This window comes from Loxodonta africana, chromosome 18, assembly GCF_030014295.1.
Source record: "Loxodonta africana isolate mLoxAfr1 chromosome 18, mLoxAfr1.hap2, whole genome shotgun sequence".
Lineage (NCBI taxonomy): Eukaryota > Metazoa > Chordata > Mammalia > Proboscidea > Elephantidae > Loxodonta > Loxodonta africana.
Genome location: NC_087359.1, coordinates 58,714,653 through 58,742,560, shown reverse-complemented (window position 1 = coordinate 58,742,560; position 27,908 = coordinate 58,714,653). Strand labels below are relative to the sequence as shown.

Below are 27,908 nucleotides of genomic sequence, written 5' to 3'. Positions count from 1 at the left end.
TTCAGATTATTAACGGGTGCTTGCAGCTGTTTTTTCTCATTTTGAGTTGTGTCGCATCAGGAAATGAAGGTCCCGAAAGCTTTATCCCCTTCATATGATTAAGGTTGACTCTACTTTAAGGAGGCAGCTCTTCCCCAGTCATATTTTGAATGCCTTCCAACCTGAGGAGCTCATCTTTCAGCACTATAACAAACAATGTTTTGCTCTCTTCATAAGGTTTTTCACTGGCCAGTTTTTCCAGAAGTAGATCACCAGGTCCTTCTTTCCAGTTTGTCTTGGTCTGGAAGATCTACTGAAACCTGTCCACAATAGGTGACCCTGTTAGTATTTGAAAGACTGGTGACATGGCTTCCAGCATCACAGCAACACCACAGTATGACCAAGTGACAACACTTAATTACGTTCATGCAGAAACTGTACATAGACCAAGATGCAGTTGTTCGAATAGAACAAAGGGATACTGCATGGTTTAAAATCAGGAAAGGTGTGTGTCAGGGTTATATCCTTTCACCATACTTATTCGATCTCTATGCTGCGCAAATAATCAGAGAAGCTGAACTATATGAAGAAGAACACAGCATCAGGATTCGTGGAAGACATTAACAATCTTCGATGTGGAGATGATACAACTTTGCTTACTAAAGTGAAGAGGATTTGAAGCACTTACTGATGAAGATCAAAGACCACAGCCTTCAGTATGGGTTACACCTCAACATAAGAAAACAAAAATTCTCACAACTGGACCAATAAGCAACATCATGATAAATGGAAAAAAGGTTGAAATTTTCAAGGACTTCTTTTTACTTGGATCCACAATCAATGCCCATGGAGGCAGCAGTCAAGAAATCAAATGATGCATTTCACTGGGTAAATCTGCTGCAAAAGACCTCTATGAAGTGTTCAAGAGCGAACTTTCACTTTGAGGACTAAGGTGCACCTGACCGAAGCCACAGTATTTTCAATCACCTCATATGCATGCAAAAGCTGGACAATGAATAAGGAAGACTGAAGAGGAATCAACACCTTTGAATTATGGTGTCGCTGAAGAATACTGAATATACCATGGACTGCCAGAAGAACCAACAAATCTGTCTTGGAAGAAGTATAGGCAGAATGATCCTTAGAAGGGAGAATTGTGAGACTTCATCTCATATACTTTGGATATGTTACCAGCAGGGACCAGTCTCTGAAGAAAGACATCATACTTGGTAAAGTAGAGGGTCAGGGAAAAAGAGGAAGACCCTCAATGAGATGGACTGACACAATGAATGCAACAAGGGGCTCCGACACTGCAATGATTATGGGGATGGTGTAGGACTGGGCAGTGTTTTGTTCCCTTGTACGTATAGTTGCTAGGAGTCAGAACTGACTCAACAGCACCTAACAATAACAGCAAAGTGTTATTGTTTATTATTTGTTCCAGGTCACGGTTAGTGGCCCATATTCGGGCTCTCTCATGTGGAGGTGATCACATTTTGGAACTCATGAAGTTAGTGCCGATAAACTAATATACAGAAAAAAAAAAACACTTCAAAGCACCTGCTTTTTTGTCCTGGGAATAGAAAAGCTTGAGATTCAGAGCAAGTTTAGAGTTGGACAGTCTAAGAATGGAAGCGCCCTCTCATCCATTATGAGATCCGGGTAGCAGCTTCTGGTTATAGGACCAGAAACTCTGAGACTTCAAATACAACTTTTATAAAGCATTATTACTTGTACTCTTTTATGAAATTGCAAACGCAGAAAGAAAACAAACAAAAACGAATCTATACGTGTCCTAAGGCAGGGCGTACTTGAGACATAATCCACATGAAATCAGTTTACAAGCCACAATACGCTACCTGAATAAGTTACCATTTTGGGGTAACGCCCAAGCACAGAGCAGGGTACAGAGCATGCGGCCCACTAAGGTCATTCCCCTCCCCTTTGCTTTCCTTTCTCTTGTTCCTTAATGCATGTGGATCAGTAGCATTATTAACTGACTGACCAAACTGAGAATCTGACTTTCAGCAATGGAGTAGTTCTTCCAGCTAGTTACACTGGGACTCTGAATGAATGAAGGAATAAAAATAAAGCATTTACATTGCTAGTCTAAAATTTATCATGAAGCATTTCAGACTCACTGCAACGTGTGCTGTTTATCAGACATTCACTGTCACAATGCAGCTTCACTGTCTTGCAGACAACTTCAATGGTACTTTTAAACTGGCACAGGCAGCATGCCATATGGCTAGGTAAGATCCTGTAAACGGAAATAAGGAGAATTAAACAAATGTTAATGGGATTACTTAAGTAGTAGAAGCAGGCCAAGGCCACAGGGCTGTGTAAGGAGGAGTTCTTTTTTTTTTTTTTTTTTTAATCTTGGTGAAAATCTATATAGCAGAACATATATCCATTCAAATTGTACATGTACAGTTCAATAACATTGGTTACATTCTTCAAGTGCATCACCATTTTTGCTATCTCTACCCATATTGTTTCACCACCATGGACTTAGATTCACCACCCCCTATACTTCTTATCTATGCTTTATAGTTACTGTTGTCAATTTGATCACATACAGATAATTCTTTAAAAGAGTGCTATACTCATGGTGAACATTCTTTACTGATGTAGCTAAACCGTTGTTTAGTTTAAAGATAACTTCAGGGAATAATTTTGGGTCATGGTTTGAAGATTTTCTGAGAGTGATAGATTCTGGGGTTCTTCCAGTCTCAAGAGGTCTGGTTTGCATTCCATAAGAATTTAAAATTCTGTTCCAAATTTTTTCCCCTTTTGATCATGATTCCCCTACAGATTCCTTGATCAAAATATTCAGTAATGGTAGCCAGCTACCATCCAGTTCTTCTGGCCCCCTGGTAAAGAGAGCAGTAGTACATGGAAGCAGTTAGACCTGCTGTCCAGTTCCATGAAGGAGTTCTTGGGGCATATGGCTTGGCCGCTTGGATGGGGACCAATTGGTCAACTGCTGCTCTTGAATATGGTAAATAAACAGGAGGATAGAGGTGCCCAACAGAAGGGTAAGGACGGCAGTGGGTATGGTATGCCTAGAATAAAGGGGATAGGGATTAGAATTGGTTGACACTGATCTCCAGTTTAATTCAGAAGTATCTCCTCCCAACCTAAACTCCTAAGGCATTTCCATAATGAACTCAAGGATGGCAGTTTCTCTAATCTCTTCATGGCCTTGGTGGCACATGGCTACAGAGAATGATAGCATTCTCCTCATCTACTTATGGTCATGAAAAGAGAAGACTGAACCCTCCTTCCTAGTATAAACTAAGTGAGAAAGCTGGTTTGCAGATGGGAACTTTGAATATCTGGAGAGGATGGCATCTCGCTGACAAGCGAGGGATCAACTGTGGCAGATGCTGCAGGTGGTTGAGGAAGACGAGGCCAGAGCACTGACCCGTAGGATCTGATGTGGTAAGAAGAATCAAGGAGGTGACCTGACAAAAGCATCTAGAGCAGTTGGCTAAATGCAGGGCCTGTTTCCGTACTCATCTCACGGAGTCCCCTCAAATAGCTTTAGCGTAACAGCAGATTTCTATTTAGCCTGTTTTTTTTTTTTTTTTATTGGAGGGGGATGGCACAAATAAGCTTCAGTAAACTGTGTAATCAACTGTTATAGCAGGGCCCTACAAAAACATTTTTTAATGCAACAAATAGTAATACATAAATTCGACCCTTAGCTCATAGCATATATGAAAATTAACTCAAAATGGATCATAGACCTAATTGGAAGAGCTACACAACTATACAACTTCTGGAAAAAAAACACAGGAGAAAATCTTTGTGACTTTGAGTTATACAAACATTTCTTAGATAAGACACAAAAGAAGCACAAGCCATATACAAAAAAAAAAATTGCTAAATTAGACTTCATCAAAATTAAAAACTTCTGCTCTTCAAAAGACACTTTCAAGAGAATGAAAAGGCAGCCACAGGCTGGGAGAAAATATTGACAAAACACACATTTGAGAGAAGGGATATATAATCCAGAAGATATAAAGCACTTTTACAACTGAATAATATAAGAAAAGTATCCAGTACAAAATTCTAACAGATGTGAGCACTTCATTAAAGAAGATACAAATGGCAAATAGGAACATAAACAGACACTCACCATCACTGAGTATTAGAGAAATGCAAATTCAAACCACAGTGAAATACTTTACACAACTACTAGTGTACAGGTATTAATAGACAGTATTGATATATTTGTACTGAGCTGTCTTTACTTTTTTTTAAATCTTATTTGTAACAACCTTTTTATTTGCAAATGTACAGAAAAGGTGACAACTTTTTCGAAGACCGAAATATACATAAAAACCAAAAACCAAACCCAGTGCCATTGAGTCGATTCCAACTCATAGCGACCCTATAGGACAGAGTAGAACTGCCCCATAGAGTTTCCAAGGAGCGCCTGGCGGATTTGAACTATTGACCCTTTGGCTAGCAGCTGTGGCACTTAACCACTACGCCAACCAGGGTTTCTGAAATATAAACATTAGGTAAAATGCAGAGCAATAGCAACTCTCATCCACTGCAGGTGGGAAAACAAAATGGTCAGCCACTTTGGAAAACAGTTTAGCAGTTTCCTATACAGCCAAATATGCCCTTAGCATGTGATATAGCTATCCCTCTCCTAGGTATTTACCTCGAAGAAATGAAATCCTGTGTTTACACAAAGACCTGCGAGTGTTTTCAGCAGCTTTATTCACAATAGCCAAAGGTGGAAACAATCGAACTGTCCGTCAACTGATGAATGGATGAACAAACTGTGATACATCCATACTACTGGAATACTACTCAGCAAAACAAAGGAATGAACTACTGAAAGATGCAACAACACGGACAAATCTCAGAAGGATTACACTAAGTGAAAGAAGCCAAACATTAAAGGTTCCATACTATATGAATACATTTATAAGATATTTTGCAAAAAGGAAAACAACAGCGATAGAAACGAGATATGTGGTTGCCAGGGGCTGCTGGCGGCAGAAAGTGATTGATGGCAAAGGGCACAGAGGGCCTTTTTGGGATGAAAGAAATATTCTAACCTTGATTGTGGTGGTGGTTATGTAAGTGTATTTATTTGTCAAAACTCGAAGTGTACACTTAAAAAGGGTGAATTTGATAACATGTAATTAGACCTCAATAAACAGACTTTAAAATGATAAAATAAACCTGAAAAAAAATCTAAGAAAAACATGACTTACAGTTTTTCCAACTTGAGTGTCATTATGAGGATGTTCTCAACTGTTGTAAGTGACACTTGTGTTGTTCCCATGTCTCTGAAGGAGAAAGACCAAACGTTCATGATATGAACCCAAAGACAAAAATTCTATACTGCAAAAGATACTGAAGGACAGGTAATTACTTCAATTTTGGCTTCTCTGTAAAACAAGCTAGCTTGAGTTTATTTGCCACAGAAGATAGCTCCAGAAAACTCTTCAAGTTTATTTGCATCATCAAATGGATCATGTCGGCACAGAACAGTAGAACCTGGAGTCTTTTACCATTATCCCACTTCTCATTCCCCTATTGTATTAAGCTCTCCTGATTCCTTGCTCTTTTTATAATGTACACCCTAACCTCTTTGCTTTTTTGAATAAATAACAGTTCTACATTTGTCTGCATATACCATATCCTTATGTGTTCTTCAACATTGCTCTCTTCCCCTGTTGCTGTCTTGCCCAGTATACATCCTTTCTTAATCCTTTTCTTCGCCAATAACTTTTTTCAATAACCAAATGAAAATTATGTCTTTTTAGCCTAAATGCAAAATACTTAATTTTTGATGAAAGTAAAAATGAAGAATCAAAATCATCTCATAACCCATGAGATTGTTGCAATACTTACAAATATTTTAATGCTGGCAATTTAAAAAGATACGAGTCTTCGATGGCTGTCAGAGGATTACGATTGAGAACTCTGGAAAAATGCAATGGAGTTAAAATTATCTGCATTTTCAATGACTTCCATGAAAGTTTATACTCTTTTCTTTTTTTTTTTGTACGGAAATTGCAGGTAAAAAAAACCAAAAATCATTTTCTGCCTTAAGCTATAAATCACCCTTTGAAATCCATAAAGCACTCTTCCTTTGGGAATTAGAAGATAAGTGGAGAAAAGAAAGAGAGCGAGTGAGAAAAGAAAGGTGGATAACAAAGAAAAAATACACCAAAGAACTTCAGGAAGAAACCTGTAACCTCATTCGGCCAGAAAAGCCTGGAAGTGACTATGCTGGGAGGAAGCCTTTGCTCCATAGGAAATACTATTTCCAGTGTCCTCCATAATTCAAGGTGCTTTCATTTCAGTGTTCACAACTTCAAACAATTCCATGGCATAATTCGCCCAATTTTAAAAAAAGGACCAATACTTTGGCCTTGGTACCAAAGGGGAAGAGGGTAAATCTAAGAAGAGGAACTTGGGGAAGCCACAGTTCTGTCACACACTCCAGGTGCATTCTTGTATCCCAGCCCTTGTTCCACTGATGGCATCACCTTTACTTGTCAGTCCCCTGGACTGCCAGCTTCTTGAGGGCAGGGACCACAACCTGCCATTGGTGTCATCCTTGTACCTGGCATAGTGCCTGATGTTTACCAGGTCGTTAGTAAATATGTTGAATAAATAAATAACATTTTGCTTACACATCAATAAAATGAATATTCATTTTTACACAAATTTTTATTCCAAAATGTAGAATTGAATTTTTCCTCAATTCTTAAAAAAAAAAATAAGAAAGAAAAGAAACTGCCCTTAGGTTAACTCTGTTCAAGAGTCATTAGGGTACTTTTGCAGAACATTATGGAATAATAATTATTACATGTATTACCAACTGAACTTGCAGGTATTATGACCAGCATTTCACACTGGAAACTCACAATAACCTTATATGGTCGACATTATCATTACCCCATTTTACAGATGAGGAAACTGAGGTACAGAGAGATTATCTAATTGGTCCTAGGTCACCAAGCTAATAAGAAGCAGATTTAGGATTTGAACTCAGTCCTGTCTGACTCCAAACCCTGTGTTTAATCTGTATGAAGAAAATGAGGTTGAAAACAGCAGCTGTTTTTATCCTCAATTTTGAGAGCATTAAACATAGGTATAAACCTTTTCGAATTTCATCTCCTCATCTGGGAGAGCCTCATGAGAACTACACTTTCTCTTCTAATTTCTCTTCCCTAATTGTCTCTCATGACTAAATATTTCGTTCATCTATGTTCATGTATGTCAGGGTAAAACTAGGCTCCAAAGGGTCTTCCATTCCTGATTTTTCAGACAGAGATCATCAGGCCTTTCTTCCCAAGTGCCTCTGGGTGGACTTGAACCTCCAGCCTTTTAGTTTGTAGCCAAGTGCATTAACCATTGGCACCATCCGGGGAATAAGGGTCTAGTATCCACAGTACGGAGCCCTGGTGCCACAATGGTTAGGAGCTCAGCTGCTGACTAAAAGGTCACCAGTTTGAATCCCCGAGCTGCTCCTTGGAAACCCTACAGTTGAAGGCAACTGGTTTGGTGTGTTTGTTTTTATATCCACAATATATAAAGAACTTTTACAACTCTACAATAAAAAGACAAATAACACAGTTGAAATATGGGAAAAGGATTTGAATAGAAATTTCTCCAAAGAGATATATAAATGGCCAATAAGCAGATGAAAAGTTGCTCAATATCATTTACCCATCAAGGAAATGCCAATCAAAACCACAATGAGGTACCATTTCGCATTTCCTAGGATGGCTTTAAAGACAGATAATATCAACAACAACAAAAAATGAAATAAAGTTATTGAAAAAAAGAAGATAACAAGGATTGGCAAAGATGCTGAGAAAATGGAATCTTCATACATTGGTAGTAAAAATGTAAAAAAGGGCAATCACAGTGGAAAAGTTGGCAGGTCCTCAACATGTAGACACAGAGTCACAGTGTGACTCAGCAATTCCACTTCTTGGCATGTGCCCCAGGGAATTAAAAGCTGTAGTTCACACAGAAGCTTATACACAAATGTTCACAGCAGCATTGTTCATAACAGCCCAAACGTGGAAACAATCCAAATGGCTATTAAATGATGAGTGGAATAACGAAAGGTGGCATACCCATACAGTAGAACATCATTTGGCCATCAAAAGGAAAGAAGTACTGATACATGGAGCCCTGGTGGCACAGTGGTTAAGAGCTCAGCTGCTAAGCAAACGGTTGGCAGTTTGAATCCACCAGCCACTCTTGGGAAACTCCATAGGGCGGTTCTACTTTGTCCTATTACACTGAGAGAAGCTGGACATAAAATGCCATATATTTTATGATTCCATTTATACAAAATGTCCACAACAGGCAAATCTATGGAGACAGAAAAGAAAGTAGAACAGTGGTTGCCAGAGGTTGGAGGGAGGGTATGGGATTTCTTATTGGGGTGATGAAGTATTCCAGAATTAGGTAGTAGTGATGGTTACACAATTTTGTCAACATACCCCTCAACTGCACACTTTAAAATGGTGAATTTTGTGGTAGGCAAATTATATCTCCTTGAAAAAAAGAACCATCTTGCAGTACACAGAGTGTCAGTGTCCAGAGATCAGGTGTGTTGGTAGATGGAGAAAAGGGGGACGAAGACTCTTCCTCACCCAAAGTCAGAGTTAGTAAGTGGTGTGTCTGGGAGCCACTTAGCTTGTTCTTGCCTTGTGATCTCCCCTAGTCTTTCTAGTCTAGTGCATTCTTCCAGATTTATTTTAGTAGTATTAATGAGTTTGATTTAAAACAGTAGTTAATATTCAGGAAGATGTTATAAAGGGAAAGAATGTGTCACATGTCTGGTTGAGCATGGTTCCCCAAACAAGGGCTCCTTTTCCTTGTCTTTTTAAAATCTTTAAGTTCACTGATGGGCACTGTGGAAGTGAGCCCACCCAGCTTTGGATCTCTCCCTGCCTACTTTTCCCCCAGCCATTAAGAATGACAATTAGAGAATATATATTAAAAAACCATTGTCCTGGAGGAGATTCTGACTCATAGCAAACCTACAGAACACAGTAGAAATGCCCAATAGGGTTTCCAAGGCTGTATTTGATCTTCTGCTTCTTTACAGAAGCAGACTATCACTTCTTTCTCCCGAGGAGCAGCTGGTGGGTTTGAACCGCCGACCTTTCAGGTAGCAGCTGACGTCTCAACCGCTGTATCACCAGGGTTCCTAAAGCAATATACAGCCAACACAGTGTACCAAAGTTTTGTATTCTTCCTCCCAGATTACCTCAGTTCTCCAAACCTCTGCTCTTTCCTTCCTTTTTTTTTGAACACATTGTTTTCGTTTAGGTGAGAGTTTACAGAGCGAAGTAGTTTCTCATTCAACAGTTTCTACACAGCTTGTTTCATGACATTGGTTGCAAACCCCTGAATGTGTCAGCACTCTCTCCCTTCTTCCTGGGTTCCCCATGTCCATTCGCCCAGCTTTCCTGCCCCTACCATCCTTCTGAACTTTGCTTTTGGGCAAATGCTGCCCTTTAGGTCTTATGTAGCTGATTGTTCTGAGGTGTACATTCCTCACTGGTGTTACTGTTTATTTTACAGGCCTGTCTACTGTTTGGCTGTAATGTGATCTCCGGGAGTGATTTCAGTTCCAAGTTTGAAGGGTGTCTAAGGGCCAAATTCTCAGGGGATCCACCGGTCTCTATCAGACCAGTAAGTCTGGTTTATTTATGAGTCTGAATTTTGTTCTACTTTTCCCTCCCACTCTGTCCATAACCTACTACTGTGGTCCCGCTCAGCCTCTGATCTTTCCTAACAGATCATCCGTGACCTCACAGCCATCAGCTTAGTGTTTCCTCTTAATTAAACAGCCCTTCTGCAACTGGCATTAGGATGCTCAAATTTGCCCCTAATGAAATCAAAATATGGGGACACTCTCTATTATCCTCTTTCCTCCTCCTGCCTTTACAGCATTCTTCCCTTCACCAAGCTTGTGCTTGGTTGAGAGAAATGACTTAACAGCTCACGTTTGGGGGCCTCTGCAAGTCTTTTGGACAAACTAAATGAGGCTAATGGTTTTACAGAATTACAGTGGACGATGCACTAGAGATCATTTCCATTTCTGGTTCAGTCCCTTCATTTTAGAGATGAACTAAGGTGCAGTGGGGTTGCAGAATAGGTTTAGGGTCCCACAGCTAGCTAGTTAAAGAGTTCAGAGACGAGAACTCCTGACTCCTAGCCTATTGCCTATTTGATATTCATGGGCTTATCTTTATCGGAGAAAAATGTGGCAATACTTTTTATTAGCTCAGAGCCTGTCCCAAAGTCAAAGTTCAAGAAATATTTTTCTAAATTATTTTTTAAAGTGTATCTTATTAGAAGAATAAAATACAAATATATTTTTTAGGAGATACATTTCCAATAAAGTTTACTGTTGATATTTAATAATTATGTATGAAAGATTATATATATATGTATATATATACATAAATTCCAAAGGATTTTTTCTTTTAAATTTTTTAAAATCTATTTTCATTGTACTTTAGATGAAGGGTTACAGACAAACTAGCTTTTCATTAAACAATTAATACACATATTGCTTTGTGACATTGGTTATCAACCCCATGACATACTAACCCTCTCTCCTTCTCAACCCTGGATTCCCTATTACCAGCTTTCCTTTCCCCTCCTGCCTTCTTTTCCTTGCCCCTGGGCTGGTGTGCCCATTTAATCTCATTTTGCTTTATGGGCCTGTCTAATCTTTGGCTGAAGGGTGAACCTCAGGACTGACTTTGTTACTGAGCTAAAAGGGTATCCAGGAGCCATACTCTTGGAATTTCTTCAGTCTCTATCAGATCAGTAAGTCTGTTTTTGTGTGTGTGTGTGTGAGTTAGAATTTTGTTCCACATTTTTCTCCAGCCCTGTCTGGAACGCTCTATCATTATCCCTGTCAGAGCAGTTGATGGTGGTAGCCAGGCAACATATAGTTGTGCTGGACTCTGTCTGGTGGAGGCTGTAGTACTCATGGTCCATTAGTCATTTGGTCTAATTGTTCCCTTGTGTCTTTGGTAGAAAATACAAATATTTTGCATAGGCCTTTTGCTATAGAACAAAGGTACAGATGAAAGGGGGCTCACAACATAAGGGAACATTTCTTACCTCTTATATTTTTTTCTCCCAATTCTTCTACACAGGTCCAGACAGATGGGTTATGTGTCCTTTCTATTAACTGAATACACAGAGAAGAATTGAGGACCGAAGCCTGTCATCACTGTCCTGAGTGTCCTGAAATTCTAACAGTATTAGCTGAAAAAATATCCAAAGCAGGCAGTGAAAATAAATTAAAAATAGGACAAATTCCCAAACTATCTATTCTAGAATTTCAAGACAAGCAGGGAAAAAACGATTCCTTGGAGGAAGGTAATCAAAAAAATAAGCAGAGTGACCTAGACCTTGTTCCGATATGTCTGAAAGTACTTGGGGATGGAGTGACCCCTTTCCTTTACTCATCACATAGATCCATGAGCCGTGAGAACATGACTGCCCACATGAAGCTCCTCAATACAAGACCTCTGATGACATCACAGAAACTTTCTCAGGGGCAAAGCCTAAAGAACCTGAAATGGTTAGCCTATCCTTGAATTGAAGTTCGGAGAATAGCCTGGAAGAAGACTCTCTGACTGGGTGTACAAAGAAGCAGAGAGGAACAGTGGAAGGAGCAAGAGCCCTGGAATCAGGCAGAGCTGGGTTTGAATTCTGACTCCGCCACCTTCTGGTGAAGTGACTTGAGTAATTCACTTCTCTGAGCCTTATGTAGCATCATTTATCACACAAGGTAGTTTGAAGATTTAATGAAAGCACATGTGTAAAGCACCTAGCATGGGCTGGGCACAGAGTAGGTGCTCAGAGGTAACGATGTCATATCTGCACTGGCCAGTGAGCACAAATCCTAGGCCTACCCCGGGATGGCATGGCGAGGGGCTCCATGGGGTTTTCATAGGAAAATGAAGCTCTCTGCTCTAACGGTCCTGTCCAAGTAAGAAAGCAACTTCAAGACACAATGCACAAAAAGTCAAACTGCCCTCATACACTCACATTACAAGGAGTGGAGAGCTGCATAGAGAATTGCTGTGAATCTCCTCAGTGGCTCGGCCCACTTATTAACAGTGTGTACCCAGGCAAGCTACCCAACATCTCTGAGTTTCAATTTCCTCATCTGTAAAATGGGGATAATAATATCTATATCACAAGACTTACTGAGAAAACGAAAATGAGATACATCATGAGCTAACATGCATTGAGCATTTCCTATGTGCCAGGCGTAATGGTAAGACCGTTATGCATGCCATCTTACTTGGTATAATAGGTAAAACTACTTAGTGTAGTGTGTGGAGTATAATAAGAAATACCTAACAAGTATAGGTTTTAAAGAAATATCATGGGGCAGAGGAAGAACTACTAAGCTTCAGAGAGAAAAGAAGATAGCTTGAGTGGGAAGAACAACATAAAGATGGAAAAAGACAAGTGTCATACTTGCTGGGTGTGACAGTCTAAACACTTTTGAACCATTACAAATTAAACAGCTACCCTAAATTACTCCAAGGAACAGACCCAAGTTGTTTCTTTTCATCTTTAATGTTCATGCCTTTCTAAGAAGAAGCTGCCAGGATTCCAGTACACACCAAAAAGTGATGACAACATCCCGAAGTGTGTTATCTTTTGTGTGTCTACCTCTATCTAAAGGGAACCGATGCTAGTTGACTGTGGGAGTGGTAGGTAATCTCTGTGATGAAGCTCAACTGGCCTTCAGAGTGTGGCCTCACCTACCTCATTGATATTGTCAGTAGTGGGGCAAATAATTCAGTAGGAATTAGGCTTGGATTTTCAACTTATTCTCTCTTGATGTGTCACAGACAAGTCAGCATGTAAACATGCTCTATCTGAATAAGGTATAGCCTCTCTATGTTGTAGAATCTGTCCGTTTTTAAAATCATGGAGCTTGTATGGTTAGAACCAATAAACTTGACTAAAAGAATTTTTTTTTTAATTAGCCACCAGTCTGGACCTGTTTAGGTGAATAAAGGAGAAGCACTTTAAAGTCAGAAATAAAAGGCATACTTAACATTTAGGATTATCCACCCCTGCTTGTTTTCCACAATGTATTTCATCCCTGATTTCATCTGAAAGAGATATAATTACTACTACTATTCAAAGAGCGCTGCTTAACTAATAAGGTCTTGGCACGTCTTTGAGGCGGATTTCAGATTCAGAGAAGACTGACTCTTTACACTTCTAATGTGTTCAGCTGGGGTTTGTAACAACACAGAGGCTTCACTCAGGAGACCTGCTGCTGCTGCTGCTGTTGCTACGGCTGCTGTCGAGTTGTTTCCAACTCACAGTGACCCTACCGGACAGAGCAGAACTGCCCCATAGGGTTTCCAAGGCTGTCATCTTTACAGACGCAGACCGCCACATCTTTCTCCCGCAGAGCGCTGGTGGGTTTGAACTGCTGTCCTTTCCGTTAGCAGCCAAGCGTTTAACCACTGAGGCACCAGGGCTCCTTCTCAGGAGATTTACTGGGTTATAATTAGCTGGAACCTAGGTTTTGTTCAGTCTGAAGCTTATCTAATTTGTAAATTCTCTTTAATAGAACAGTGCAAAAGTGTAAGTACAAAAACCCCTAGGGCCCGTCCTAGGACCTTGGAAGGTTTCTCTGGAAGTAAGGGACCCTGAGGTTTAAGCTTTGTTCAATTCAAGATAAACCCACCTCCGCTGGGACCTTTTTATAAAAATGTTTTTAATGCAGGAAAAACACTGTTCCAACTTGTAAACGCTCCAGTGCTGTGCCACACAGGTTATAAAATTACTTAGCTTTTCAGAGGTAGCATCTTCTCTTGGCAATTTGCCTTTGGAAACAGTTGCAATAAAGCTTATATTTCACCTATGGCAAACTACCTATTAGAAAAATTTGATCCAAAACAAAGAAGGAGCCCAGCTTCCAACCCACATTGTGGCAATTGTGCCAATCTTTTCAACATGCCTCTGTATTAGTTTTAGGAGTATACTCGTTGCTGTCGAGTTAATTCCAACTCAAAGGGACCCTATAGGGCAGAGCAGAAATGCCCCGTGGGGTTTCCAAGGCTGTAGTCTTCCTGGAAGCAGACTGCTACGTCTTTCTCCCTTGGAGTGGCTGGTAGGTTCGAATGGCCGACCTTTTAGTTAGCAGCTGAGCACTTAACCACTGTGCCACCAGGGCTCCTTTTCAGCAGCATACCTCGATTCAAATCACATTTTTATTCATTTATTTCCAATACTAAAAAAAACCAAACACAGTGCTGTCGAGTCCATTCCTACTCATAGCGACCCTAGAGGACAGAGTAGAACTGCCCCATAGAGTTTCCAAGGAGCACCTGGTGGATGTGAACTGCAGACCCTTTGGTTAGCAGCTGTAGCCCTTAACCACGACGCCACCAGGGTTTTCTTTCCAATACTAGCTAGCTCTAATTCTTTCATTACTATTTAGCAAATGCCCTTCTCTGTTTTTTAAGATGAACACAGAAATTTGAGATACGAAAGTTGGTCTCTCCTCTATCCACTTTTTTCTATGAATTTTGTCTAATCTCCTACCCTTCCTCTGGAGCCCTGTGTTGGCACAGTGGTTAAGCACTAACTTACAGATCGGCGGTGGGAGCCCATCAGCCACTCCACTGGAGGAAGATGAGGCGTTCTGCTTCTGTAAAGATTACAGCCTTGGAAACCCTATGGGGCAGTTCTACTCTGTCCTACGTGCTGTGAGTTGGAATCGACTTGACGGCACTGTGTTTGTTTTTTTTTTTTTTTTATAATAACTTTTATTAAGCTTCAAGTGAACGTTTACAAATCCAATCAGTCTGTCACATATAAGTTTACATACATCTCACTCCCTACTCCCACTTACTCTCCCCGTCTTGAGTCAGCCCTTTCAGTCTCTCCTTTCTTGACAATTTTGCCGGCTTCCCTCTCTCTCTATCCTCCCATCCCCCCTCCAGACAAGAGTTGCCAACACAATCTCAAGTGTCCACCTGATATAATTAGCTCACTCTTCATCAGCATCTCTCTCCCACCCGCTGACCAGTCCCTTTCATTTCTGATGAGTTGTCTTCGGGGATGGTTCCTGTCCTGTGTCAACTGAAGGTCTGGGGAGCATGGCCGCCGGGATTCCTCCAGTCTCAGTCAGACCATTAAGTTTGGTCTTCTTATGAGAATTTGGGGTCTGCATCCCACTGATCTCCTGCTCCCTCAGGGGTCCTCTGCTGAGCTCCCTGTCAGGGCAGTCATCAATTGTGGCCGGGCACCAACTAGTTCTTCTGGTCTCAGGATGATGTAGGTCTCTGGTTCATGCGGCCCTTTCTGTCTCTTGGGCTCTTAGTTGTCATGTGGGCTTGGTGTTCTTCATTTTTCTTTGCTCCAGGTGGGTCGAGACCAATTGCTGCATCTTAGATGGCTGCTTGTTAGCATTTAAGACCCCAGACGCCACATTTCAAAGTGGGATGCAGAATGATTTCATAATAGAATTATTTTGCCAATTGACTTAGAAGTCCCCACAAACCATGCTCCCCAGACCCCCGCGCTTGCTCCGCTGACCTTTGAAGCATTCATTTTATCCCGGAAACTTCTTTGCTTTTGGTCCAGTCCAATTGAGCTGACCTTCCATGTATTGAGTGTTGTCTTTCCCTTCACCTAAAGCAGTTCTTATCTACTGATTAATCAATAAAAAAAACCCTCTCCCACCCTCCCTCCCTCCCCCCCTCGTAACCACAAAAGTATGTGTTCTTCTCGGGTTTACTGTTTCTCAAGATCTTATAATAGTGGTCTTATACAATATTTGTCCTTTTGCCTCTGACTAATTTCGCTCAGCATAAAGCCTTCCAGGTTCCTCCATGTTATGAAATGTTTCAGAGACTCGTCACTGTTCTTTATCGATGCGTAGTATTCCATTGTGTGAATATACCACAATTTATTTAACCATTCATCCGTTGATGGACACCTTGGTTGCTTCCAACTTTTTGCTATTGTAAACAGAGCTGCAATAAACATGGGTGTGCATATATCTGTTTGTATGAAGGCTCTTGTATCTCTAGGGTATATTCCTAGGAGTGGGATTTCTGGGTTGTATGGTAGTTCTACTTCTAACTGTTTAAGATAACGCCAGATAGATTTCCAAAGTGGTTGTACCATTTTACATTCCCACCAGCAGTGTATGAGAGTTCCAATCTCTCCGCAGCCTCTCCAACATTTATTATTTTGTGTTTTTTGGATTAATGCCAGCCTTGCTGGTGTGAGATGGAATCTCATCGTAGTTTTAATTTGCATTTCTCTAATGGCTAATGATCGAGAGCATTTTCTCATGTATCTGTTGGCTGCCTGAATATCTTCTTTAGAGAAATGTGTGTTCATATCCTTTGCCCACTTCTTGATTGGGTTGTTTGTCTTTTTGGGGTTGAGTTTTGACAGAATCATGTAGATTTTAGAGATCAGGCGCTGGTCGGAGATGTCATAGCTGAAAATTCTTTCCCAATCTGTAGGTGGTCTTTTTACTCTTTTGGTGAAGTCTTTAGATGAGCATAGGTGTTTGATTTTTAGGAGCTCCCAGTTATCGGGTTTCTCTTCATCATTTTTGGTAATGTTTTGTATTCTGTTTATACCTTGTATTAGGGCTCCTAGGGTTGTCCCAATTTTTTCTTCCATGCTCTTTATCGTTTTAGTCTTTATGTTTAGGTCTTTGATCCACTTGGAGTTAGTTTTTGTGCATGGTGTGAGGTATGGGTCCTGTTTCATTTTTTTGCAAATGGATATCCAGTTATGCCAGCACCATTTGTTAAAAAGGCTGTCTTTTCCCCAGTTAATTGACACAGGTCCTTTGTCAAATATCAGCTGCTCATACGTGGATGGATCTATGTCTGGGTTCTCAATTCTGTTCCATTGGTCTATGTGTCTGTTGTTGTACCAATACCAGGCTGTTTTGACTACTGTGGCTGTATAATAGGTTCTGAAGTCAGGTAAGGTGAGGCCTCCCACTTTCTTCTTCTTTTTCAGTAGTGCTTTGCTTATCCGGGGCTTCTTTCCCTTCCATATGAAATTGGTGATTTGTTTCTCTATCCCCTTAAAATATGACATTGGAATTTGGATCGGAAGTGCGTTAAATGTATAGATGGCTTTTGGTAGAATAGACATTTTTACTATGTTAAGTCTTCCTATCCATGAGCAAGGTATGTTTTTCCACTTAAGTATGTCCTTTTGAATTTCTTGTAGTAGAGCTTTGTAGTTTTCTTTGTATAGGTCTTTTACATCCTTGGTAAGATTTATTCCTAAGTATCTTATCTTCTTGGGGGCTACTGTGAATGGTATTGATTTGGTTATTTCCTCTTCGGTGTTCTTTTTGTTGATGTAGAGGAATCCAAGTGATTTTTGTATGTTTATTTTATAACCTGAGACTCTGCCAAACTCTTCTATTAGTTTCAGTAGTTTTCTGGAGGATTCCTTAGGGTTTTCTGTGTATATAATCATGTCATCTGCAAATAGTGATAACTTTACTTCTTCCTTGCCAATCCAGATACCTTTTATTTCTTTGTCTAGCCTGATTGCCCTGGCTAAGACTTCCAACACGATGTTGAATAAGAGTGGTGATAAAGGGCATCCTTGTCTGGTTCCCGTTCTCAAGGGAAATGCTTTCAGGTTCTCTCCATTTAGAGTGATATTGGCTGTTGGCTTTGCATAGATGCCCTTTATTATGTTGAGGAATTTTCCTTCAATTCCTATTTTGGTAAGAGTTTTTATCATGAATGGGTGTTGGACTTTGTCAAATGCCTTTTCTGCATCAATTGATAAGATCATGTGGTTTTTGTCTTTTGTTTTATTTATGTGATGGATTACATTAATGGTTTTTCTGATATTAAACCAGCCTTGCATACCTGGTATAAATCCCACTTGATCAGGGTGAATTATTTTTTTGATGTGTCGTTGGATTCTATTGCCTAGAATTTTGTTGAGGATTTTTGCATCAATGTTCATGAGGGATATAGGTCTATAATTTTCTTTTTTTGTAATGTCTTTACCTGGTTTTGGTATCAGGGAGATGGTGGCTTCATAGAATGAGTTGGGTAGTATTCCGTCACTTTCTATGCTTTGGAATACCTTTAGTAGTAGTGGTGTTAACTCTTCTCTGAAAATTTGGTAGAACTCTGCAGTGAAGCCGTCCGGGCCAGGACTTTTTTTTGTTGGGAGTTTTTTGATTACCGTTTCAATCTCTTTTTTTGTTATGGGTCTATTTAGTTGTTCTACTTCTGAATGTGTTAGTTTAGGTAGGTAGTGTTTTTCCAGGAATTCATCCATTTCTTCTAGGTTTTCAAATTTGTTAGAGTACAATTTTTCATAATAATCTGAAATGATTCTTTTAATTTCATTTGGTTCTGTTGTGATGTGGTCCTTCTCATTTCTTATTCGGGTTATTTGTTTCCTTTCCTGTATTTCTTTAGTCAGTCTAGCCAATGGTTTATCAATTTTGTTAATTTTTTCAAAGAACCAGCTTTTGGCTTTGTTAATTCTTTCGATTGTTTTTCTGTTCTCTAATTCATTTAGTTCAGCTCTAATTTTTATTATTTGTTTTCTTCTGGAGCCTGATGGATTCTTTTGTTGCTCACTTTCTATTTGTTCAAGTTGTAGGGACAGTTCTCTGATTTTGGCTCTTTCTTCTTTTTGTATGTGTGCATTTATTGATATAAATTGGCCTCTGAGCACTGCTTTTGCTGTGTCCCAGAGGTTTTGATAGGAAGTATTTTCATTCTCGTTGCTTTCTATGAATTTCCTTATTCCCTCCTTGATGTCTTCTATAACCCAGTCTTTTTTCAGGAGGGTATTGTTCATTTTCCAAGTATTTGATTTCTTTTCCCTCGTTTTTCTGTTATTGATCTCTAGTTTTATTGCCTTGTGGTCTGAGAAGATGCTTTGTAATATTTCGATGTTTTGGACTCTGCAAAGGTTTGTTTTATGACCTAATATGTGGTCTATTCTAGAGAATGTTCCATGTGCACTAGAAAAAAAAGTATACTTTGCAGCAGTTGGGTGGAGAGTTCTGTATAAGTCAATGAGGTCAAGTTGGTTGATTGTTGTAATTAGATCTTCCGTGTCTCTGTTTAGCTTTTTACTGGATGTCCTGTCCTTCTCCGAAAGTGGTGTGTTGAAGTCTCCTACTATAATTGTGGAGGTATCTATCTCGCTTTTCAGTTCTGTTAAAATTTGATTTATGTATCTTGCAGCCCTGTCATTGGGTGCATGAATATTTAATATGGTTATGTCTTCCTGATCAATTGTCCCTTTTATCATTATATAGTGTCCTTCTTTATCCTTTGTGGTGGATTTAAGTCTAAAGTCTATTTTGTCAGAAATTAATATTGCTACTCCTCTTCTTTTTTGCTTATTGTTTGCTTGATATACTTTTTTCCATCCTTTGAGTTTTAGTTTGTTTGTGTCTCTAAGTCTAAGGTGTGTCTCTTGTAGGCAGCATATAGATGGATCGTGTTTCTTTATCCAGTCTGTGACTCTCTGTCTCTTTATTGGTGCATTTAGTCCATTTACATTCAGGGTAATTATAGATAAATAAGTTTTTAGTGCTGTCATTTTGATGCCTTTTTATGTGTGTTGTTGACAATTTCATTTTTCCACACACTTTTTTGTGCTGAGGCGTTTTTCTTAGTAAATTGTGAGATCCTCATTTTCATAGTGTTTGACTTTATGTTAGTTGAGTCGTTACGTTTTTCTTGGTTTTTGTCTTGAGTTATAGAGTTGTTATGCCTTTTTGTGGTTACCTCATTATATACCCCTATTTTTCTAAGTAAAAACCTAACTTGTATTGTTCTATATCGCCTTGTATCACTCTCCATATGGCAGTTCAATGCCTCCTGTATTTAGTCCCTCTTTTTGATTATTGTGATCTCTTACCTATTGACTTCCGTAATTCCCTGTTATGTGTATTTTTTTTTTTAATTAATCTTAATTTGTTTGTTTTTGTGATTTCCCTATTTGAGTTGATATCAGGACGTTCTGTTTTGTGACCTTGTGTTGTGCTGATATCTGATATTATTGGTTCTGTGACCAAACAATATCCTTTAGTATTTCTTGTAGCTTTGGTTTGGTTTTTGCAAATTCTCTAAACTTGTGTTTGTCTGTAAATATCTTAATTTCGCCTTCATATTTCAGAGAGAGTTTTGCTGGATATATGATCCTTGGTTGGCAGTTTTTCTCCTTCAGTGTTCTGTATATGTCGTCCCATTCCCTTCTTGCCTGCATGGTTTCTGCTGAGTAGTCAGAACATATTCTTATTGATTCTCCCTTGAAGGAAACCTTTCTTTTCTCCCTGGCTGCTTTTAAAATTTTCTGTTTATCTTTGGTTTTGGTGAGTTTGATGATAATATGTCTTGGTGTTTTTCTTTTTGTATCAATCTTAAATGGGGTTCGATGAGCATCTTGGATAGATATCCTTTCGTCTTTCATGATGTCAGGGAAGTTTTCTGTCAGAAGTTCTTCAACTATTTTCTCTGTGTTTTCTGTCCCCCCTCCCTGTTCTGGGACTCCAATCACCCGCAGGTTATCCTTCTTGATAGAGTCCCACATAATTCTTAGGGTTTCTTCATTTTTTTTAATTCTTTTATCTGATTTTTTTTCAGCTATGTTGGTGTTGATTCCCTGGTCCTCCAGATGTCCCAGTCTGCATTCTAATTGCTCGAGTCTGCTCCTCTGACTTCCTATTGCGTTGTCTAATTCTGTAATTTTATTGTTAATCTTTTGGATTTCTACATGTTGTCTCTCTATGGATTCTTGCAACTTATTAATTTTTCCAGTATGTTCTTGAATAATCTTTTTGAGTTCTTCAACAGTTTTATCAGTGTGTTCCTTGGCTTTTTCTGCAGATATCCTAATTTCATTTGTGATATCATTAAGCATTCTGTAAATTAGTTTTTTATATTCTGTATCTGATAATTCCAAAATTGTATCTTCATTTGGGAAAGATTTTGATTCTTTTGTTTGGGGGGTTGGAGAAGCTGTCACGGTCTGCTTCTTTAAGTGGTTTGATATGGATTGTTGTCTCCGAGCCATCACTGGGAAACTAGTTTTTCCAGAAAATCCGCTAAAAAAAAACTGCAGTCAGATCCCTATCAGAGTTCTCCCTCTGGCTCAGGCTATTCAGATGTTAATGAAGCCGCCTGGGGAGGGTGGGGGAGGGAACAGAGAGATAGGAGAGTAGCACCTCAGAATATAGCCAGAGTTGCTTGTCTTGCTTGGAATGACTGTTATATCTGAGATTCCCGCGGGCGCGTCGCCTATGTGTGCTGGCTGTGTGGAGATTGCCCCCAGGGGGTCTGGCCTGCTGGAGTCACGGTCAGATCCTCCGCTTCCAGCCCCACGCCCAGCGTCAAGGCTCCCCTACTGGGACGGTGCACTCTCAACTCCAAAATCAGTCGCTGCCTCCCGGGGACTTCTCGTCCCTCCAGCCGCGTGGCCGTGCCGCTCCCGTGAACCAGGTGGGCCCCCTCCCGGGGTTAGTTCAGATGGGTGGAGTAGCTCCCCGTGCTTGTGACGCGACCAAGTGTCCCGGCTGGAACGCTGTTCTCCCCACTCCAATACTAGTCGCTGCCTCCCGGGGACTTCTCCTACCGGCTGCGTCCCACGCCGCCCGCGCGACCCGGCTGGTTCCCTTCCCGGGGTTAGTTCAGGGGGTGGAGCAACTCTCCGTGTTTATGGCGTACCTGCGAGCAGTCCAAATCCCTGCGGGACGGTTCCCCGGCTCGGATGCTGCTCTTTCTGCTCCAAGATCAGTCACTGCCTCCCGGGGACTTCTCCTACCGGCTGCGTCCCACGCCGCCCGTGGAACCGGCTGGTCCCCCTCCCGGGGTTAGTTCAGGGGGGTGGAGCAGGTCTCTGTGCTTGTGCCGTACCTGACTGGTACGCTGGCTCCAGGCTCTGGAAACTATCGCTGCTTCCCCGTATTAGTTCGTTCTCCGTCTCTAAATCCGTGTTTGTTGTTCAGGGTTCATAGATTGTTATGTATGTGATCGATTCACTTGTTTTTCCGTGTCTTTGTTGTAAGAGGGATCCGAGGTAACGTCTGCCTAGTCCGCCATCTTGGCTCCGCCCTGTTTTTTTTTTAGTATTGGAAATAAATGAATAAAAATGTGATTTGAATCGAGGTATGCCGCTAAAAAGGAGCCCTGGTGGCACAGTGGTTAAGTGCTCAGCCCTTTCCCCTCCTTTGTCATCCCCCTACCTTGTTACCCTATGCACGGATCCTAGCATGGCTCTTCTATGTTTTCTCATCAACCTCCACTTCCTTCTTCCATTCTGAAAGTCTCTTGGGGACAAAGTCCTGCCCCATTCCTCTTTGTACACCCAGCACTTAGTACAGTGCCTGACACACAGTGGTCAGTGAACGTTTTTCATTGATCTCATTAATTAAAGTGTGATATCCACTTTTCCCCCTATGTTGCCTACATAATTACAGTGAAAACAATTCTTACCAGGGACATTACGACCTTGTTATTGAAGCTACCAAAGTTTCTTGGTGTGGGAGCTAACCACCCAGCTCTCTGGTCTCTTATCATAGACTCTTCATAAGAGTCTCCGGTGCCAACAAAAGAAAAAGAGACCCTTAAGCTTCCTTTCCCCAAGTTCAGCATCAGCAAATTAACGGTGGGGCAGGTGGCTACAGGTTGGCATCCGCAGGATGTTAATTTGGTTCCAGGCACACCTGACATGAACTGTGTGACATGGATTGCTGAACCATCAGGCAGTCTTTTCCAAAGTCAGGTTTAGAGGACAAGCTCCATCTTTTGTCCAAATTTCCCTTAAGGTCAGTGAACATACCCACTATCATTGGCTGGAATCAAAGAGAAATCACAGAATTTTCAAGCTGAAAGAGAATAAAACCCACACTTCTTGTTTGAAGAGTAGTCAGGAAAGAAGGCATTTGGAATTAGGTTAGAGCAATGTGTTTTCCTTATTAACACTTTTCACACTATCCCTTAACAAACACTGTTTTTCTTCATCCCTCAGAGATTCTTTCTATGCATAGATAATTCGTAACTTTTTGAAAAGGATATATACTGTCTGAAAAATAATGGTGGCTAGGGAGAGAAGCACACTCTGGCGTGTTTCCAGAATTCTTTTTACTGTACAGTCTAAAAGAAGCTGATGGCTGAAAAAGCACCCCAACCCTTCGCTCTCTGGAGGACTCTGTGCTAAGCCTTGTGCTGTGTGGCTACACATTGCATACATTTGAGCAGGGAGGAACTTTACACGTGAGCTGGAATGAAAGTTAAATTCAAAAGTGGAATTCCTAGGACCATCCACACACCCGAGCAGCAGCACTGGGATCCCCACGACAGGGCTAGTTTGCGTGTTACTTGCTCGGTGAATTCAGTGCCCGCGCCAAAGGTCAGTACTAGGGCAAGCAGAATGTGCCACATATGAGTTAGACAGCTCTCTTGGCCTCTTTGTGCCTTAGTTTCCTCATTTGAAAAAATCGATCTTAAGACATACATGTTTCAGAATTTCTACTTGCTCATACACCCAGCTAACTGATACAGTTCGATGTTTTCACACATAATCTCTTCCCATGTGTCCATCTTCTCTCCCACTTACAACGTCTGTAAAAACTGCATTCCGTGCCAGGCCTGAAACGTTCCAAAGCCAAGTTCTGTGATTAAATTGCAACCAAGGTTTCTACAAACAGACACAAACAAGAGAAAATAAATAAATAAATAAATAAAGGTATTCTTTCAGAACACCCCTCCTTTGGCAACGATTCTAATTTATATATGATGAACACTAACTGCAACACTCCCTCCAGACACTAAGGAAATCTCATTATGGAAGATATTTGCTTATGATTTATTCCTTCCTATTTACACATCTTAGGTACAAAACAGTAAATAGTAAGTACCTAGATTAAGTGATCTTTACTTCTCTAGAACAGGGTTTCTCAACCTTAGCACTATTGACATTTGGGGCTAGGTAAAGTTTTCTTGCAATAATTATGAAGATAGCATGGGGCCAGGCAACACTTTGTTCTGTTGTACATGGGGTCACCATGAATCATGGCCATCTCAACAGGAATTCACAAATAACAACAACAAACTTGTTGTTGTGAGGGCTGTTCTGTGCGTTGTAGGATGTTTAGCAGCATTCCTGGCATCTTCCCACTAGGATGCCAGTAGCACACTCACAGTTGGCGATAACCAAAAATGCCTCTAGACATTACCAAATGTCCCCTCGGTGCAAAATTGCCCCAGTTGGGAACCACTGCTCTAGAATGATTCCCTCTTATCTGTGTAATAATCCTCACACTAATCTTTGCCACAGTGGAAAAGGATTTGCTACATAACTTTAGTAGCTTTCCACTAACACAAGTTTAAGACTTCCAAATGAACAGCAAAAAGATTTACAATTAGATTTTATAAAGATTCTAAATAGAATTAAGTCTTATTTGTAACTTACATAGACCGTAAAAAAGGTAGTGGTTCAAATGTACGTCTTTCAATAGACTGTATTTTATTGCAGGATAAATCTCTAGGAAAAGTAAAAGAAAAATATTGCCTCAATTAGCTATTTGATATTAAATTAGTAGAAATAAATGGCAGAGTTCAGAATAATATTGAATAAGCTGTTATCTAAACTCCAAACCTTAGTAATTGTTCTCTAAACCTTCCAAGGCACCTAACCCTGCCCTCACCTCTCTTAGGAGTCTCACCTTCACAAATAAAACATACAACCACGGATTTCGATAGATTCTAGAGGTACTCTTTCCTGAGAGTAGGACAACTGATTAGATTCAGTGAGCTTAAAGTTTTATTCCTTGTTATTATTGTAATTTATAATATTAAAAGGAATGTTCTCACATTTACACCTCCCTGGCTTAGTTCCCTTTTGCTGGGCAGCCCAATACCAGAAGAAATAATATAATTTGACATGATTTGAAAGGGAGTTATTCCTCTAATAAACACATAACTTTGGACGAATTTAGAATAATGCTTTTATCATATTAATAGAAATCTATGTTTGGTTTTCTATTGCCTTCATGTTCCATGGGAGCCCTGGTGGCAGTGGTTAAGAGCTACAGCAAGCTATGGTTGCTATGCAAAAGATCAGCAGCTTGAATCCAGCAGCCACTCCTTGGAAACCCTAACGGGCAGTTCTACTCTGTCGTGTAGGGTTGCTGTGAGTCAGGATCAACTCAATGGCAAAGGATTCTTTTTTTTTTTTTTTTTTTAATGTTCCATGAATGCAATTGCTGCAGTTGTAAAGTGGTGACTCAGGAAAAAAACAACATAGAAGTGGATTTTCATGTGAAAACTCCCATTCCTGACTGTAGTTAACCTTCTTATTTCCCTTTAGCCCACATTAGTCCCTCACTTTTTATTGGGTGGGTGTAACTATCTTCTGACTGGTGTTTCAGCTCTAGTCTCTCCCTTTCTAATCCATCCTGCACACAGATTAACTCTGCAGCAGTGGTTCTGAAAGACCAGCATTGTCTGGGAACTTATTGAAGAAGCAAATTCTTGGCCCTACTCTAGACCACTGAGTCAGAAATTATGGGGGTAAAGCCCAGGATCTGTGCTTTAACAGGCCCTAATTGTTATGCACACTAAAGTTTGAGAACCATTTGTCCTACAGCATTGCTGTGTTAATATGGTTCTCCATGATGACTCCTTACTTTGGCATGCAAAGCCTAGATGATCTGGCTCCAATCTCCTACTCTCCCTATTTTCACCCAAAGGTACTCATGACGTTCTTCAAACCCACATTCCACTTCCTTTCTTTTGCCTTTTTCCCACCCTCCTTTTGCAATCTTAGAATAATCTGCCCAACATGTCTGTCTGATGATACCCAATGGCCTTCAAGGTCCTGTTCAAATGGCATTTCTCTAGAAACATCTTCCCTGATCCAATTGGAAGTCTTTGCTCCCTCCTCTGTGCTCCAGAAATAATTTATACGTCTCAGTGCCCACATTTATTTCTTTTTTTAACATAGTTATCTTTGTAATCCATTTTCTCCTTGAAAGCATGGACTACGTCTTGCTTATCTGTATTGCCTACGATGTTAAAACTGATAGATGGACATAAAGCAAACTCAATTATTTACCAATAGCTATTTTTTACGGAGTAGCTAAGGAGTGACAAAGGAAAATGACTATTTAGAAAGAAGTTTACTTTTATTAGTTCATGGCTCTTCTGTGCCTCTGCAGCACTAACCCTCTACTTAGAGCCTATTGTGTTATGGTTCGAGTTTATGCCTTTGCTTCCCCTGCCACATCAAGAGTTTCTAGAAGGTTAGGAACGCTGTCTTGCACATCTTTGTACCACCAACCCTAGGCACAGGGCTTGACATATGTTTTTAACTTTTATACTGATTCACAGTTTTTTAATGGATGAGAATACATACACTAACAGGAAGTAACTAGCTTACAAAGTATTTCAAAGTAGAAGTAAGGAAGGGCTTGCTCCATTGAGCAGTTAACTCATTTGTTTTTCTCCAAATTGTGTTTATAAGGCTTGGGAGCCCAGATGCCAGAGGTGCCCAAGAAGACCAATGCAAAACTGGTGGTCCCACTAAGGCCTAAAGGTCTGATAATTTAAAGGACTACTTTTAGTATCATGTCAGGCTTTTTATCCCCAATTCTCTTAAGCCTTCTGAACTTGTAAGAAGAACCCATTTGCTAAAGAACATCATCAAAATAGCTTAATAAGGATTCATGACACAAACAACTCTAGGCTTCATGGACAAAGGATAAAAATCAAGCTTTTATAGCAAAGGACATAGTATCTCGCTATCTCTAAACAGATATAAATACCATGCAATTATTCCCTCCTTGGCAGAAGGGCTGGAGAGATTTTTTAATTTTGTATTTAGTAAACGGTTAGGGGCATTTGATATGTTTACTTAGGGTACTAATTAACCATCATTTGAAACATTTATTTGTAATATGGTAGAATAATTCCTACCTTGAAATCCTTAACAGCAGTCCTTTGTAGCTAACTATGTCATTTATAGTGTTGTTTATATAATTCAACTGTTTAGTTACATATTTAATATTTAAATGGTAACAATTCAATTATCAAAATATTTTGGGTTAACAGTCTTCAAATTAATGTAGGTATTCTATATTTTCTTGTCCTTTAGGCAACAAACAGAGGTTAATCTTAATTCCTCTTGTTCTATTAAACCAACTTTTTCGAATGTTTTCTGTAAGGCCAGATAATAAATATTTTAGGCTTTGCTGGCAACAGACAACCTCTGTCTCATAGTTTTTTTTTTTTTCTTCAAATTCTTTAAAAATGCAAAAAATCATTCTTAGCTTATGGGCTCGATAAAAACAGACCACAGGCTACAGACTAAATATAAACAGATAGTATATGGATGCTTATAAAAGAAAGTTCATATGGGTGTCTATAATTACTCAGACCTTATTGCCACTTTTCCTCTGTAACTGAAGACTTTTTTTTTATCTGTCTTTTGTCTCTATGATTAAAAATTGGAAATGGACAGGAGATATTTAATGCTAGAGATGGGCTGGGACCCCACAGACTTACAGAATTGCAGAATTATATTGCTGGAAGAAAAATGTAGATATTATCTTCTCCAAGCTCCTTATTCATTTTATATATAAGGAGCTTGGAGAAGATAATATCTACATTTTTATATATAACTAAAAACTGAGAAGTAAATATGATTAACTGACTAACTTACAAATGCTGGAGGGATAGCAGGCCTTCAAATGAATCCTTACGTAATTCGGTCAAAGAATTTTCACTGAGAATTCTGGAAAATGAAAAGGTTATTTGTGGATCTAATGCAAATTAACTACAACTATTTGCTACCTAGGACTATTCTATGTGGGAGGAACCAGGTAATGG

The 27,908-nt window shown here is 39.9% G+C and overlaps 1 protein-coding gene across 1 annotated transcript in view; it reads right to left on the bottom strand.

Annotated features, from left to right (window-relative positions):
- LOC111752500 (leucine-rich repeat-containing protein 37A-like) overlaps positions 1-27,908 on the bottom strand; it is a 55,542-nt gene that overhangs the window by 13,284 nt on the left and 14,350 nt on the right. The window contains 6 exon segments of the mRNA XM_064271457.1: positions 2,121-2,239; positions 5,220-5,294; positions 5,863-5,934; positions 23,638-23,718; positions 24,493-24,564; positions 27,742-27,813. Of these exon segments, the coding sequence (XP_064127527.1) occupies positions 2,121-2,239; positions 5,220-5,294; positions 5,863-5,934; positions 23,638-23,718; positions 24,493-24,564; positions 27,742-27,813 (491 nt within the window).